The 17,692-nt window shown below is 36.9% G+C and overlaps 1 protein-coding gene across 1 annotated transcript; it reads left to right on the top strand.

Moving 5' to 3' along the window:
• The first annotated feature begins 747 nt into the window (after nucleotides 1–747).
• LOC117303782 (AN1-type zinc finger protein 4-like) lies at nucleotides 748–17,537 on the top strand. The gene is made up of 9 exons (XM_033788138.1): nucleotides 748–1,298; nucleotides 3,288–3,363; nucleotides 5,305–5,372; nucleotides 6,827–7,016; nucleotides 10,348–10,495; nucleotides 11,196–11,897; nucleotides 12,329–12,380; nucleotides 13,060–13,192; nucleotides 13,818–17,537. Exons 1-9 carry the CDS (start codon nucleotides 1,160–1,162, stop codon nucleotides 13,951–13,953), a joined length of 1,644 nt encoding a protein of 547 aa, XP_033644029.1. The 5' UTR covers nucleotides 748–1,159; the 3' UTR covers nucleotides 13,954–17,537.
• Nucleotides 17,538–17,692: the final 155 nt, after the last annotated feature.

The following is a 17,692-nucleotide window of genomic DNA, read 5'->3' as shown; positions in this document are numbered from 1 at the left end:
CTTGTATTCGAATAAAGAATAAGAATAAGAATAAGAATTAAGACACAAAATGTCAACTTTCCTCTATAAAATTATAGGACATACTTCATAACTTCCTCCATGATGGCGTCCCATGTAGTGCAGTAAACTGCCTGCCAGAACACTTATTGTAAACAAAGTTAAAATGGTCTGCACATTTCGCATTTGTTTTTAGATGAAACCATGGAATTAGTCTCCATAATGAAACTAAACATTTCAAAAGCTAATATTATGGTCACTTAGTTTTTTTTTTTACATCGCCTTAAAGCCTACAGCCTAGCCGCATTGAGAAGTTTGTTGACCTTGTGAAATGAAGCCTAGCCTCCCTCTCTGCGTATAAAAATAACGCGCGCGCGCCCCATCCCACATAGACCTTATCGCAAATACCGGGGCGCGCGCGTAAAGCTTGGAATTAGGTGCATTGTGGTCTTGCTGGTATCAAAATTTGATCTATATCTATCCCACAATGCACCTCATTCAACAGTCTGCGCTTGCGCATTGGTATTTGCGATAAGGTCTATGCGCTACTTTAACTACGTCACGTGACTTGGTTGCTAATGGAGATGTTCATCCGGGTACCTTTGACATTCGTCTCATATTGTTTAGCTGGTAGTGCTTCATCGCATGCAAAACGCCCAACCAGCGCACTACCAAAGGAAAGTTGAAACGGAACCAGCGATATATTATGAGGAAAACATTCCGCAGCTATTTTTAATGCATGCAAAGGATTTTAATGGTGGCCCTGCAGTTTATGGGTGTCGTGTGGTTGATCCCTGATTCTGTAAGGATAATTTGTGGAAAATGGGGCGACTTAAAGGCGGTTGAAAACGATGGGCTGCCCCTTACTTCTTAACAAAATACGGCAGAGTTGATGTAACAATTATGGGAGCAGAACGAAGACGTGGAAGAGGCGTGGAAAAATACATTTGCTCGTACTAAATCGACTGGGAATTTTGACGACATCAGTTCAGTGCATGCAAAGTCAGTTGGCACTCATTGGAAATTTCTTCAATGTAGACAGTACACCCACGGGCACTGGTTACTGCGGCAGAAACAAAATCAGATTGAAAATGTCGACGTTTGGTGTGTCGCCATCAACAGTTAGTCGCATGTTCAGTGACAGTTAACGGCATCTACCGGGATGGAGTATTTTGAGTACCCCGAATACGCTGACATCATGGAACTCTTTATTGAGACTCTGACGGGTACTGTTTTCGAGCTTCGAGTGTCTCCGTTCGAAACCGTCATCTCGGTGAAAGCGAAGATTCAAAGATTGGAAGGTACGGTCATACATGTCATATTATGATATCAGATATGACGGTTTATGATGAACGAGTGGAGTCGATCTGAGAACACACACTGTCAGTGTCACAACTTCCTTGCTTCTTTCAAGATAGAAACTTAATTAAGTTAATTAAAGACTCCCCGTTTTGTTGAGTGTGAGCCTTAACATGCTTAATCAGACCAAGTCTGTCCTTACTCTATGATCAGACGGAGATGTCACACATCCCACATGTTGGACCTACGACTACGTAGCTGTGCGTTTAACTAAACATGCTAAAAATGCTATTTTGTCATTTTCAAAATGGCCATTGATTGATGAACATTGTTTCCATTGTATGAAACCTAGAACTTTCCAAACACATTGATTGACATTTTACATTCACAACGCTTTTTTGTGAGGCCCTCTTGGGCAGCCAGTTGGGAGGCTCTGCCGAGTCGCATGCAAAAAAAACTTTGAAAAAATGAACCAACCATTCTGTGAAAGGGGTGTTGTAAAATACCTTGCCACTTTTCCAACTGGCGCACAGGCATTGTTCGTGCATTGCATGGTGCACTAAAAAGACAACACAGTGTGCGCCAGAAGCCTTCCTGGTTTATAGTGGACCTAGTTCTAAAGTAGGCTTGGGTTTGTGATTCGTTGAGTATGTTTTGACAAAACAAACGTTGAGGATGTTTTTGCAATTGCATGTAACTCGGCAAAAAGGCCTCGGATTGCACGGTTATGTTGGGAGATTTTTAGGTGTGTACCGTAGTACAAGGGACATTGAAGCTAGTGTTAGCATAAGACCAGAACATGTTCATCTGTAGACCCAGTTACTGGGTGGGTGCTTTTCAAAATTTATCATTGTTGGTTGACTAGAGTCCCACTGAGATCTTGTACGACTGATAATGACAAATTCATTATTGAACGATTTCTTTGAATTGTACGTACCATTAAGGTGGTAGTTAGTTGTAACTTTGTGGTCGTTTGCGGAGGCCACGGTATTTATCTCACCAGATAGGTATTGCATTTGCAATGATGAACTAATGTTATGTGACATTTTGATTATCGTTTTAATGGTAATTTTAATGGACACTATTGGTAAATACTCAAAATAATTATTAGCATAAAAACTTACTTGGTAACATATAAGGGTGAGAGGTTGATAGTATAAAACATTGTGAGAAACGGTTCCCTCTGCTCTTAAGTGACGTAGTTTTCAAGAAAGAAGTTATTTTCCACGTATCTGATTTCGAGACCTCAGATTTAGAATTTGAGGTCTCGAAATCGAGCATCTAAATGCACACAACTACCTGTTTTAGGGTGTTTTTTCTTTCATTATTATCTCGCAACTTCAATTACCGATTGAGCGCAAATTTTCACAGATTTATTATTTTATGCATATGTTGAGATACAGCAATTGAGAAGACTGGTCTTTGAGAATTACCAACAGTGTCCACTGTGTTTAATTATGTTGAAGAAACATTGCTGAGCTGCAACATAACGTTGAAACAAGTTACATATGACTAAATGTTTCTTAATTAAAGAGGTAGGCACTGCAAGAGTGGGTAGAGTTACGGACAAATAAGTGGTCTATAGATTAATTAATTCACCATAACAGTTTTTTGAAAGAGTTAAGAACTGGTTGCAACACTTCACCTAACAGTGCTAACCCGATAAAAATTTTAGTTTATTAGAAATATTATAACAGCCATGTTTGTATTTTTTCTGTTTTTGAGATTTTGGCCCCTTGCAAATCAGTTAAACTGTTTTTATAACATGCAAAGTCTATAAACGTTTTCAAAGGCTAAATATCATGGCTATGTAGTTAAATATAATATTGAATTGAATTGAATTGAACTCGCGTTAAAGGAACACACCAATCAGCATTCCAATTTTCTTGCATTCAACAAATGTCATGAACTGCATCCAGCGAGAAATGTTTCTGTGAATTGAAATGTGTTCATTTTGTAAATTGTTTGTTATCCTGTTTTCACTCATGCAGGAATTCCCATAAGTCAGCAGCATCTTATATGGCGATCTGTGGAGCTGGAGGATGACTATTGCTTACATGACTATGGGTATGGTTCTATTGTTGTTTGTTGCTTAGTTAGGCCAGGAACAAAAATGTACCAGTTGATCGTCCATGTTTTTTTTCAAAAAGAAGAGGATGAGGTTTTGTTGTTTGTTTTTTTGACCTATTTCCTAAAGACCTTCAGATTTTTCAATTGAACTGTCCTTTACAAAATGAATGAAATTCAAGGGCTGTGATTGCCTCCCTTGTTAAATTCAATGAATTAGCTGTCATTTTTCACGCAATGTTAAGTTAAGGCATTGCCTGGCCAAAACCTACACGTAGAATCTATTTACAAGTTGAAACTTATGAGTGAAAAAAATAATTTACTTTGAGAGGTTTTATAGCCAAAATAGCTTGTTAAAGTAGGTGCATACCGTGATAATTGGTCCATGGCAGGCACCCTTTTCTGTGAGTTTTGGCACTTTGACGCAACTACACGTAACTCAAATAAGAGCAACTCTATGGCCCAGAGATCAAGTCACTTTAGCCTTAGAGAAGAGAAAGGTCAATTTTCCTTGTAAATCAACTCTGTGATATTTGCAATACCATTCGTACAATATGCTTTCCTAAATCAGCACTATGGTACCTTATGGGGTGTTATCTTTGTATCAAAAGTACTTGAGCCTTGCTCCACTAGTATTGTTCAGTTGATCATTTACTATTTGTCAATATTGTACATTTGTGCGTGTGTTTATTATTATTTGCCAATACACAACAGAGATTGTTCAAAGATTTTGTTGAGCTCCATTAGTACACTGTGTATACTAAACTACAAGTGTGTGTGTATACATAGCTTAAACTAAAATATACAGCACTCTGCATTACTTGTATACAATTAGGATCTGACCATTACCTTTCATACTTGCCCTTGCGGTTCTGTGGGTGGTCCATTTTGATGGCGAAAACATGTTAACATTTTAGAGTTTTAACTGCATGTTTTTATACATTTTACCTTGAATGGTACCTTCACCTTTCCTTTGTTGCATCTTCTTGCTCTTCTACCACTAAGCTTGGGCGATATCGATTTATTTTATTCACGATATATCGCCGACAATATATCGCGATATTCGATATAATCGCGATTAATTAAATTTGACAAACTCCAAGTGAGATGTAGAAGAGACAGTCATAGCATAAGAGAGGTGTTCTAATGACCTATTCTTCTGGTTTTACTCCAAACCTATGGGGTGCAAGATGTCTCAGCTAGCAAATACATCGCGATATTTAATCGATATCGCGATATATTGCGATATATCGATATTTCGATTAAAACCAAATCCATGCGATATCGAAATCGTTTCCAAATTAATATTGCGATATTCGATAATATCGTGATATCGCCCAAGCTTACCTACCACATGACTCACTGTTGTAGCAACCCTAAAGTTGAACTCTTCTCATTCACAAAATAAGTCATTTAAGCTGAAACAAATCAAGGTTTTGCTCAGTGAGTCTTTAGCGATTTAAGTAATGATTTGGCACCTTGTCTGATTGTCTCTCAAAAATTGTCTCTCTGATTGTCTCTTCAAACTTGGAAAAACCATGGAAAAACATTGTAGAAGAAGATGGGTTTCTACACACCAAACTTAATACACATGATTATGATGGATCAGATGCTCATATTTGGCATTGTTGGTTTGAAAAAGTCACTTAGTGCAAAATCTGACCAATTTTTTTAAAAGCTGTCATGGTTTGAGTTAATCAAAAAACCAAAATAGTTTTGTGGAACATCTTACACGTACACTCTATCAGTGCCATGTGTGTTTTTATAGTGATGGATTATTTCCTATGTAATAAGAAGTTCTTTATTACCTGTACCAGCCCATACTTTTGTTTGTCATGCTTGCTTTTAGTTAGCTATTCTGAGTTAAACATCTCATCAAAATGTGTGCCTATGTTTAAATTTAACTACCATTTGTTTCTTTCTCTTCACTTTTTTTGTTAGAATTCCGCCGAGCAGTTCTCTCAAATTGGTACTTGCCATGAGGGGTGGGCCTATCAACACTAGAAGGAGTAAGTCATCCATTGAATTAATAATTTGATTTATTGTACCTTATTTCGTGTACATGGATAATAATTGTGACCGAGCTAAATTTACCATATATGGTACCTGAAGTGACTCAGTAAGGGATTACAAACACCTGTAGCAGCACCCCTCTCCCTCCAAAACGAAGATACAATTCAAATTCATGTATTCATTAGACTGTAGGCCAAACTATTCTCCGACTTAGAGACAATCTAGTCCTTCATGCCAAGGAACTGTACATTCTAAGAAACACCCTACAGCAAACTTTCACTGAAACTACCTAGAGATTAGGAATGTCCTCTGAAACTTTTTTTGTCTTCTCCATGATAATTCCTGCAGACAAATCTGTGTCTAACTGTGGTGAATGCTTTTGTGTCATTGTGTGTGGTTAACTTCTTGTTGAATGTGAGACTTAAGTTACTCTCCTTTTAAGTGTGACAGTTCTTCTGTTGCCCTGTCGTTTATACTTAAGGATTATCCTCTAGAGTTGTATCTGTTGAGCTGGCTTGGCTTACTGGTCCAACTCCCTAAATGATCCTTTGGGTGAATTTTGGCTGCCTGAGGGAGTGAAACTTAAGAATCTGTGGGGAAACCATTAAAATCTGGAAACCATTTTGGCCAGGGTGTAGACTTCTTACAGCTTGTTCTCTCTTGTTAATCTTTATTTAGTTCTATCTGAAAATCTTCCCAAAGTGCTTTAGGAGACAACTAGTGTGTAAAAGCAGTTGGTCCTCCCTTGGGAAATTCAGTCAAACGGTTTTTACTTCTACTCTCCTGAATTTATTCTTACCAAGTAGGATTAAATTTCAAGTGTGGGATTGCACAATTTGCTTATGACTGACTGGTTTTACATCAGCAAATAATATGCTGCACATTTGTTTGTTAAGTGGAGACTGTACCAAAATATTTCAATTTAGAAAGACATTTAAAAAAAACTTGCTTTCCAGATATAAGTTTTTAGTATTGATTGATTTTCATACTAATGTTAAAGCCATTGGACACTTTCGGTCAACAGTATTGTCCAAAGGCCCACACTTTGTGTATTACAACTGATATATCAAATAACAAACCTGTGAAAATTTAGGCTCAATCGGGAGAAAATAGCGGGGAAATCCCACCCTTGTTTCCGTACGTTTCGTCTTGTCATGACATGTGTTTAAAATAAATCCGTAATTCTCGACAACAAGAATTGATAATTGTTTTAATGTTTTTTCGAAAAGTAAAGCATTTCATGGAATAATATTTCAAGAGAGATCTTTCACCATTACCTTCTGTAAACCCTGTAAGTTATTTGTAAATCTGTGAACTTTTTTTTTTTTTTCTTTTTCTGTGCCGAAAGTGTTTAATGGCTTTAAATTAATGTCAATGCAAGTTATATTGTAGATTTATTGAAATTATTGAATAAATCTTTAAAATTTTCTAACATGTTTTCTCTTTAAAGTTCCTATGGAGGACCCAGCCATACGTGAGATGGCCGAATACATGGAGGCAAACCGAGATGAAATTTGGGAGAAACTCCCCGGTAACCGGCAGGTGACATTATTAGTGTTTAGAGAGGGAGACCAGCTAAACTTCTTCAGAGTCGTAGACCGGGGAGATGGCACTCTAACACCGTTATCAGAGTCTTTGAGGTACGAAAACAAAAGCAAATTGAGTTCAGCTTTCAGGGAATATTGACAAGGTTAACCATATTAAATGAGATGTTATGTAGTTTTCTAGTAAAAAAAACAGGGTATTGAATTTATTTGGGGGTTTAAACAGTGTGCTGCCTATATACATATATGCTTCATTTTGAAAGGGCAAGGGCACCAAGGCATTTTCTCCTTGTAGGTAAAGGGCACCCTATATGGAAATTGTGAGTTTCTACTGTAGAAAGGGCACAAGGCAGTGACCAGGGGGTCATGGAGGAAATAGCCTTCGTTGTCTCCATGTATCAGGCCTGAGTGTGTTCTACCTGCTTGAGAAATATGATGAGAAATAGATCAATGTGATTGTTTTTTAAGTCTGCAGTAGAAAAACAAATCTGAAAAGGGTGGTGTTATAGAAAACAGATATACATGTACTTTCAGTAGTTACTTTTTTTGGTGGCTGGTTTAAGAGCAGTTTTTATTTAGGCCTATATGTGTACTTGGATTAGACCATGAAAGAAGGGTAATTGGCTTTAACCAAATTGATATGTTTAATGTAAACGCCAAAACAAGTTATCGTCCACAAGTTTTAAGACCAAAACAGAGTCTGTTTATAAAGGCTTATTCTGCTTTGATTAATGTTTTGGATTCTCAATCCTGAGATTTTGTATCCTACTGCTCCCATGTGGAAATGGTTCTGAAATACTCGAGTCCTGAAACATGAATACAAAATACTGAACTTAAATTTTTATTTTGTTCATCTTCATCAGTTTTATCCCATACTCAATGCTCGAAATAAACACTGAACTGCAGGCTCGAGGCCAGTGATCTTAGCGTTGGGCCAGTAAACTTACGACCGTACAAGTTCGATGGTCTTGTGTTTTTTAATTTGACTAGTTGGCCCTTTTTAGTACAAATATCTATTGAATGCACATAAGAAAAAGACATCTACTTTTAGGCCTTGTTCTAAAAGCAGCTTCAATGTGAAACTGTGTAGATCAGTGTTCTTCTTATTTTGATTCTGGTCTTGTATGTTGTAGGCCTAATAATCTCTCTGGTCCAGTAAACGTTTTGAGCTACAAACCCTGCAGTCTAGTGGATATTCTCCCACAATTCTAGCCCTGATATTTGAGTATGTCCTTGATCGCCAATCAAGGAGCTCCATACACCAGTGGAGTAACAACTTTGAAAATGATAGATAATACCTACATTTTCTAAAAGCAAGGCCAACAATAAAACTCACTGTTAACAGTTGTTTATTTACAACCAAGTCCAACCCTGACCTCTTGCTTGTCCCTTTTATTGTAGTTTGTATACTTGTGGCTGGTCAGTGGAGTCCATTTCCATTGTGTGGTCAGTTGTGTCCTTAGTTGGTGGTGGGGGAGCACAGTGCTGGAACCAATATTGATTTTTCTTTGATCTTTCATGATTGGTGTTGGAGATTATCTCAGCTTGATCTCTGTGTGAAACTTTTGTGTGGTTACTTAGCAATCTGAGAACTTGTTGTGATTGTGTTGTGGTCACAGGTATTGACATCTAGAAATAGAACACATGTGTTGTATACAGTACACATGATAGGGTACAGTATACTGTACATTGCTTAATAAAATAGCAACAAAGAATAATTATTATAGCATGTAGTTATTGTAGGCATATTACAAGTTTAAGACAAAAAAACACACAAATTTTCTTAGTTAAGAGCACTGGGGAGCTAATTTTTTGACAAACCTTTGCTAGAAAACGACATAATTATTCACCAACAAGTTTGAATCTGATAAAGGTTTTGGGTATGGAGGTTCACAATTCACAAAGTACGGACCATTGTGAATTCCGAGAAATTATTTTTTGTAAACAATCGGTGTGGGGGATCGTCAAGACAAAAGGGCTTGTTGGTTTTTGTGGGTACTTGAGCAGAATTCTTTTTACTATACCAAAATTAAAAGGAGAAAAAAACTTCCTGACACTGTTCTTTCTAGAACAAGAAGCAATGGTTATTAAGTATACTTCATTTTCCAATAGAGTTGAAAGGTATAATTCATCAGACTCACTCAAAAGTCAACATTTGAACATAATTTTGTTTGTTCAAGGAATTATTATACACAGTGAGGTATTGAAAAACACACGACTGATGGACTTGTCCACTTATGATTTTACTAGTCCGACACTACTGGCCTCGGGCGTTTGGTCCTGTATAATATTTGAGCCCTGCTTTATAATATGGAAACAATATCCATCCCATCACATACAAACTGCATTAACTGGTCAGATACTGTAAATACATATTACCTGTAGATGTTATTTCTGGTATGGTGAGTATTTTATAATAGGTAACAATGGGGATTAAGCACAAAAGCCATCTAAAGCCATTTAAAAATCTAAGCCTTTGTTTACAGCTTTCTATCTTTACAAATAACATGCTTTCACTTGAAAGTGTGCTTTTAAAGCCTATGTGCGTCATTTGTGACATTTGGTTTCCACTCAACATGTGTAAAAATACATCTGTTTGTTCTTAAACATTCCCTTTGCTAGTATTTGTAAGGATTACCATAATAGACTCATAAAGAGTGGGTGAATTATTTAATTTGTAGACTATATAAGTACAGGATTAGTAATATAAACACAGCAAGTTAAAATCCCAAAGGTTAAGATTACATATAAGTGTTGAACCACTTACAGGCTGGAGACTATTGCTTCCTGCCCGGATCTTTGCCCCAAGATGAGCCAGAAAAAAAGTTTCATCTTCTCCAATATAAACAATAACATGGTACCCCTACCATCAATCGTGAACTTCATTTAAAACTAGTTTTTTACCATTTTTGAATCATTGAACCACCAATTCTGTATATAAATGTTTTTTACTAGAAATCAACAAAATAGCATAAAAAGTTTTTGTGAAAGTGGTAGTCATTGCATCTATTTATATATGTAAGCAGGTTCCTGGGGCCGATTTCACAAAGATCTAATGTTGATCGTTACTGCAAATCAATCGTAGTTGCAAAGTAAAACATGATGTCACAATACAAATCACTATGGTGTTACTGTTGATTTGCGATGAATTTTATTGCTTTGTGAAATCGGCCCCTGGTTTGATAGGCAGCATGTTGCACCAAAGCACTTTGGTAACCATTACATGTTTTAAGAATAGGTCTCAATTCAAACATAATCCAATGGTGCAACATACATGTACCTTGCAAGAGGTACTATATATGTCGAAGTGCCAGGAGCTTCAGTAGTGAAGACTTGTTATTATATTTATTATCTATGCTTTATTTTTTGCTGGAAATATTGTAGAGTAAGCCTAACTCTTGTCTTGTGTCTCATGGGTTTGTTGCAGTGGTGCGTCAATGTACAACAACATGTATGAGGAGGAAGAAGATGAAGGAAGGCTACCCTCTGAGGAACAATCAGTGGAGAATGACGTCACAATGAGCAAGATGAAACTCCTCCGTGTCAAGATGGAGACTCTGTCCATTGGGAAAAAGGTCGGTAAATCTCTCAAAATGGCTTTTCACACGAGATGAATAGACCCTTCCCATGAAATATGCTTTACATTCGTGCATGCGTACAGAACCTATTGGTTGACAAACTCCATAGCGATGTACATTAGGAGACGAACAGTAGCGCATCAAAAAACAGCATGATGTTACCTCATTTTGCCAACCAAAATCTTAGTGCGCTTTACATGCTTTCCTGGAAGGGTCTATTCATTTCCTTGGCAGGGAAACCACTGGAAAAGATTTAGTTTCTCACTTGAACTGCTAACCCATGGCTTTCAATAAAAAGTTCCCTTGAATACTTGAGCAAGTATGAAATTAACTTGTAGTGGTGTATGAGTAGTCTAAGTTCCCCAGAATTTCATTCAATTTTGTTTGTTGGTACTTGAATCTGTTGCGTAAAGAGGCCTGTAATTTAAAAACAAAGGGGAAAGCCCATCCAAAATGTTAGTGATTGTGGGCTGTATTTTTTCAGTGGGATTGGAAAGAGGAGTTGTATACTGTGATGAAAACAAAAATCAACCTTTTTCTAAGTCAGACTACACAATGGCATTTAAATAAGAACAAACACTTGGCTTTCTGCTTCTGTACTTTTAAGTCACTCTCACCAACTTCCCATTGCCTCTACTACAGCAATTACGATGCCCTAATAAATAAATGATAACATTGTTTTTAATTGCTATTGCAGAAACATAAAACACCTCATCCACCCTCAACAGTACGTCCCAAAAGTACAGCGGTCCGAAGGCGTCTACCCACTACCAAGAAGAAATCACCACCTCTCCTGAACAAGAACAATCCCCTTCCTCCAGTTGGTGCTCTTAAACCAGGAACACGTCCTGTGGAAGTAAAGACTAACTTAGATTCGACAACAGAGGCTGTAGACTGTGCTGCGGGATCTGCGAGCCGGGCTGAACGCCGTCTGCGCACATCAGACAAATGTCACAGCCCTGTACCGCCTTCTTCTTGTCGTACTTTAGAATCGCTTACAAGCGCTCGTCTACACCGGTCATATACAAATCTAGGAAACATGTTGCCGTCCTCGACTGCAACTGTAATGCATGAAATGCGTCCGAATACATCTTCCAAAGTTCAACAGGTGCTAACGTCATCAGCCGATGCACGAGGGAGAGAACGGAGTGGTGTGAAGGCCGAAGCCCGCCTGGTTACAGAACTCGTTAACCAAGCTAACAGGGACGGCAAAATTAATGACATTGTTTGTGGTGCCCCAAGAGACTTACACACTGGAAAGAGTAGCGGGAGGGTGAGGGCTGGAACGTCAGGGGCCATGGCGCTTAGTCAGGCCCTGAATAGTACCACATCCACGGCACTAAAGAATACCAGTAATGGAGACAGGATACAAACTCCTGAGAGGAGAACAAATTTAATTGTAAGTACATGATTCGTTTCATGAAAGCCATGACCATTTGGAACATTTGCAAACAACATTTCTACATACCATAGTTCAAAAATTCAGCCTGAGTAGATTGAAGAAAATGTCAGTATATGTCAGTAACATGTATTTTTTGGGTCACACTTCTATCTTGTGTATGCCCTTTCTGCAGTAATGACTCGTATAATTTTATTTGCAATTTAAAGAAAAGCAGTTTATGGCTGATGATCAGTTTCATTGCTATGGTTAAAACATTAGCACTCCCCCTCCACTTCAAACATTGCACAATTATGTATGTTGCTAAAAAGTAATCCTGATAAAACATTTCTGATAGGTACTTTTAGTCAAAGTGAGCAACGCTATAAAAGAAAAAAAAAGCATTTAGTTCCCATTAAAAACTTAACAGTTGTCTTTCTTTCTTTCTGCAGTCTGCACATAGTATACGAGGAAGATTATCTGGCACTCGTGATGGACGACTTTGTAAGTATTGAAAGTAAACTACAAATAAAAGTGATGCTTTAAACTTTGAACAATACGTAAACTATAACCAGTAAGTCTTGTGGGGATAACTATGTAAAAATCTCTTTTGAGTGTCGACTACTTAGGAGAGCTTGTTATCTCCTGATGTTTCTGCTCATCTTTCTCTGAAGATGAACCTTGTCACATGAAACATCAAGAGCTTAATAGCAGTTCCTCTTACCAGAACCATCAGTACAATCAAAAGAGATTCAAACCCAGCTGCAAGATTTACTGACTAGTTTTAGATTCTTTTGAAGGGACAATTTTTTTTTTCATGAAAAGTATGGTGCAGGGGCAATTGCGGAAAGGTACCCGGGAAAATATTAAAAGCATTTCAAAGCTTCCCGTATAAGGATATTTGTTAATGATACAAAGGTGTCCACGCAATGGAAGGTTGTATCGTGCTTCATTCACTTGCTACTGTGGGAAAGTGGCAAGCTAACAAGCACTGGCTAACTAACATTACAAGGTTCTTAGAAACAAAAACAAAAGAAACAGAACTTGTAAGAATATACCCTGAGCTATGTTCAGATATATTCAATTGGAAGATATGAGAGTGAAGAAAAAGAAATAGTCATAATTGAGAAAATATTAATTTATTACTTTGTATGTAAATTATTGTTACTCACTCTCACTGTAGTATCTCCAAGTCACCGCCTTCCACCAGTCAGCAGTAGCAAACCAACTTCACTAGGAACAACAAAGAAAAAGACAAGTAAAAGGTGCTCTTTATGCAACAAGAAAACTGGACTAGCAACCAGTTATCAATGCAGGTAATTAATACCACTGGTAATCATTGCATAGGGATAGGGGCTCGATTTCACAAAGCACTACAATTCATTGTAAGATGAGTTGTCAGTATCGACATGGTGATTTGTATTGTGACATCACACTTTACTAAGCAACTACGATTGATTTGCAGTTAAAGGGATGCTGCAGTGAATTCAAATAAAACAGTTAATTTTGCTGCCATTTACTTCTGAAATATGTTTTGAACATCAATAAAATGTGTTTTGTTTATTCCCGATATATCTAACTTTTGTACTTAGCGAGTAAGTTTTGTGGATTGTAACCTAGTAATCATAGTGCTTCAGTGATTTTGAGCCCAGATTGGCCAGGTGGTATCTTGCCCTGCCTTGACACTCTTTGGACCCTGGTTCGAATCCTGCCGTGGGCAAAGGTCTTGTATACAGATTGGTTCAGTGTACATTTTAAGCTACCAGCTCGGCAGTCTTTTAGAAGTTTATTCTAAATTATAGCCTTGACGTGGTCAATGTGACATCAATAACTGTACAACTAGCCCTCTACTTTATCTATCAAATCTCAATGATTTTGGAAAAGTGTCGCCGAAAATGCTTATAGAACCGTTGTTTATTTTTTATTCTGTCTTACTTTCAGGTGCGGTCATAACTTCTGCGCCACCCACCGCTATGCTGAAGCCCACCACTGCGGCTACGACTATAAAACAGAGGGACGCAAGATACTCGAGCAGAGCAATCCCCTCGTCAGCGCGCCAAAGTTGCCCAAGATTTAGGCTTATCTAAAAAAAGTCACACACAAAATATTATGGGAATATTGGATATCACTGAAGTAGAGATGGTTGAGAGATGAATTTGTGTCAGTGTTTGTCTATAGTTGCAGGTTATGTAATCTTATGGTACTACAGAAAAACCATACCTTTTTAACTTGGTTTTCTTACTACATAATATCAATTGTTGAGTTATTAAACCTGTGTTTAATTTACGGGCATGTTATTCTTCCTACTTAAGTCTGATTTCTGAGGGTTTTGGCCATTGGAAATATTTTATTTTATTTTATTAACTGGCCTTAAAAGTCTATTGAGTAGGTCAGCTCTTGTACTCAATAAAATATCATGCTTGATTTTAGTTTCTGCGATATATACGCACCATCATGACAAATATCAAAGCCTTTTTATTTTGTTGTTTTCATAAATAACTGTTTTAAATATTTTTTTTTTGAAGGAACACCTTTTTCATTTTCAAATTTGCCATCAACATTTAGTACTACATATACCAGAGTAAGAATGAGAGTCCCTTAAAATGTATGAATGGAGGAGGCGGTAACTGAATCATCACCTACAACTGTGAGTGATTGTATTGTGTGTGAAAATGTTTTATGAACAAGTGATATAGAAATGGCAGTCCTTTTCAACTTTTACCTTTCCTGTAGACAGACGGAGCAAATCAGCTTCTCTCACTATTGGCCATTGATTTCTGAAAGGGCACATCAAGCATTGAATGTGTACAGCAAGTTAGTACATAAATACTGGATTATCTTTTCCTTTATTTCACTACTGACCAATTGCACAAATTATTGGAGTCAGTTCTGTGTTGTCTATTTTTATTCGCAAAATGGTAGTCAGGATAGTTGTGTGGAAGTGCGCTCTACATTGAACAAGGGATCAGTACTTGCAAATAGTTATACATGTATTAACAGTGAGCATTCCATAATCAATTGAACCAAGATCCATCCAGGCCTATAAACCCTTGACCCAGGGTCAAATTTAATCAGGACACTGGGTTTTGCTTGAGTTTAAGTAACAAAATTTTACTCGGCAGAAATGGGTTACCAGCCTTGTTGTGTATGCTGTTTGTGGCTGGTTCCCTGCAAATTGTTGGTGAGCCAAAGGCCCTGTCTGATTGAGTGGCTATGGCAGTGGCCACTGCTGGATGCCAAAAAGTCCTACTCATCAACGTTGTTGTCACAGCCAGTCGGCTGCAACTGTCATAGCCCAAATTGACATGGCTTGCAGTTTGAAAAAAAAGAAAAAAAGTTGAATGATGCCTAGCAGTAGAGCAAAACTTTATTAGAGACTACTCTATCAGTAGACTGGGCTCCTGTCTTTATCTGCAAGGATAAAGACAGGTCCATGCTCTCAGATCCAGTGATTATATAGGATACAATGATACCATTGGATACGTGCAGTGACATAAGCTTTATGCCAAAACAGTACACTGCTGTCACGTCCGCAATAGAATTTGACTGCATATCTCTATGTGAAATGAATGAAGGTCAAAGGTTAAAGTACCATTGGTTTGGAGGCAGGTCTCTGGCGCAAGTGTGACGTCAGATGTTCAGGCTACTCAATCAGTTGCATTTATGGTAGTTTCAATGCTGTGTTACCCATAGGTCAAAAAAACATTTGTTATGATTGTTGTTTGTTAAGGTATTGGCTCACATGCAACAATATGTATAACGTAAAGCTGCATCTTCTTGGAGGCTTGGTAAAACTGATCAGCTAATATGCTCTTGTAAATTATAAAATTTCATGGAGAAGAAGTACATGTAGGTACAAATGGATACATGAAAAGTTGAAAGTTCATAGGTTTGTTACGATTTTCAACAATCTCTACTTCAGTTGATTTATATTTAAAAAATTAATGTGTTGAAATACTGTATATTGCAGTTGTACAGTGTCAATAATTATATTAAGACCATATCTTAGCCAAGTTTGAGTTTTTATTCTGTGGGTTTTCAAATCGTTTGTTCTGTATGGAAGCGAAGCTATTGGCTTTTTTATAAGTCTTATTGAAAAAAAGTACTCTAGATTATCTTTTAATCTGTTTTTATGAGGTATGAGTTTTATTTTGTGCCTCAAATGTGTGACTTCAACAACTAGCTTGACGGCGTTAATAAAAACAATCGTGATTTGTAATTTTAAGCAAAGTGTTTTTGAGTAAAACATTTAAAATGAAATATTATTTATTGATTTGTCTGTATTTACCAATGTTTGAAAAAATAGTATGTGTACAGTAAGACTTGTAAAAACAAAATAAGGAAATCTTAATTATTTGGGTGAACTTTAAATCGATGCTAGTGAAAGCTTAACTGTTTGGTCAATATGCTCATATCCAACTGAAATTATTTCAAAACTTGTTAAAGATGAAGTTAAAGATGAGTTCCAAGTTTAAATTCATTACAGAATAATGAGGATACGTAAGAGTACACGCAAAGCCCACACTGTTATAGCTTACAGTGGGATAACGGCACAATGGTGTTTAAGCAGTTTACTGTGATATATTTCATTTTTGATTTTCACTTATGACTAGTTTATTGCTTAACTGTGGTCAAAGAATGAGCAGGCAAAAGTCAAATCAAATCAGTGAAACTAAACTGAGGTTTGAGGTGTTTTATGAAGTATTTATGATTGTCAAATATGAAAAGTTGCGGGTACTTCAAGGGATGGTACTGTCTTCATTTTTTTTAATGAGTTCATTTTTTTAATGTACATTTCTATTTCCTTAAGTTTGGCATATACGCCTTGGCTTGTACGTTAATCTGGGCCCTCACTGTTTCCCTGCAGTTTAAACGCCTACTTAAACAACACAGTGACAGTGTAGTGCACATTTGAGGAAAGATAATTGATAAAATATATTAATGTGCATTATGCACTTTTTCTAACAAACAAAAAAAGGAACATGCAATTAAAACAAAATGAACTGGGAACAAATCTTCAGCATGGATGCTTGATTTGGACAAAAAGCTGCATTTGGTTAAAGCTCTACCGAAAAAGTTTCCTTGTTGGCCATTGCATGAATCTCAGCATTTTAATTTTCAAAAACAACAAATCTACTTCTTGTATTCGTTTTTTAGTATCTGGTCATAATTGAGATAAATCACGCGCATTTAACAGTATTCTTCGTGTTTGTGGTCAATTTGGAAACACTTGTATATTTTCAAAATTAACTTTGCTAAATGCAAAATGATTGTTGAACTTTTTGTTGCGAGTGTCATTTCAGTACTCCACACATTTTACAATTTTGATTGAATCAAATAAAAGGGGAGAGCATTTTGGGGGATTTGAAAATTCAGTTAAACAGTAAGTTGCTGCTTTGGTGTTGGCACACTTTTTGAACAATGGCTCATCATTTGGCACGTTTTGATAGAGTATTGAAAAACAGACATAGTATGATGAAACGACTTAAAAGGTTTTCTAATTTTGTTTCTTTCCTCCCCTTTTCAAAATTAATCATGATCCATTGTTTTAAAAGTCAAGTGCCATTATGTATTATGCATTAAAACAATTTTTTCCCTCTCACTTTGAAACAATAATTGTAAGGCAAATCAATTTCAGAATATTAAAATACAAGTAGCTCATGATCTGTGTGTCTGTGTTTTTTTACATGTTTGTAATTGTGATTTATTACAAAACTTGTTATAATATAGTGGAGCGGACCAAAGTCTGCTTCAAATTCGATCCAAGTGGTCGTTGAGTTAAATATTAGACCATAATATGGAGGTTCTACATAGCT

Source organism: Asterias rubens, chromosome 20 (assembly GCF_902459465.1).
Source record: "Asterias rubens chromosome 20, eAstRub1.3, whole genome shotgun sequence".
Taxonomy (NCBI): Eukaryota; Metazoa; Echinodermata; class Asteroidea; order Forcipulatida; family Asteriidae; genus Asterias; species Asterias rubens.
Note: the sequence above shows the minus strand (reverse complement) of the source record. Positions and strands in the feature narration are given on the sequence as shown.

What these genes read in the sequence shown, in the direction of transcription:
- LOC117303782 (XM_033788138.1), top strand. Translation starts at nt 1,160, where the DNA reads ATGGAGTATTTTGAGTACCCCGAATACGCTGACATCATGGAACTCTTT. An exon ending in GAAGATTCAAAGATTGGAAG is followed by an intron (nt 1,299 to 3,287) that starts GTACGGTCATAC and finishes TCACTCATGCAG; the next exon opens with GAATTCCCATAAGTCAGCAG. An exon ending in CCGTTATCAGAGTCTTTGAG is followed by an intron (nt 7,017 to 10,347) that starts GTACGAAAACAA and finishes GGTTTGTTGCAG; the next exon opens with TGGTGCGTCAATGTACAACA.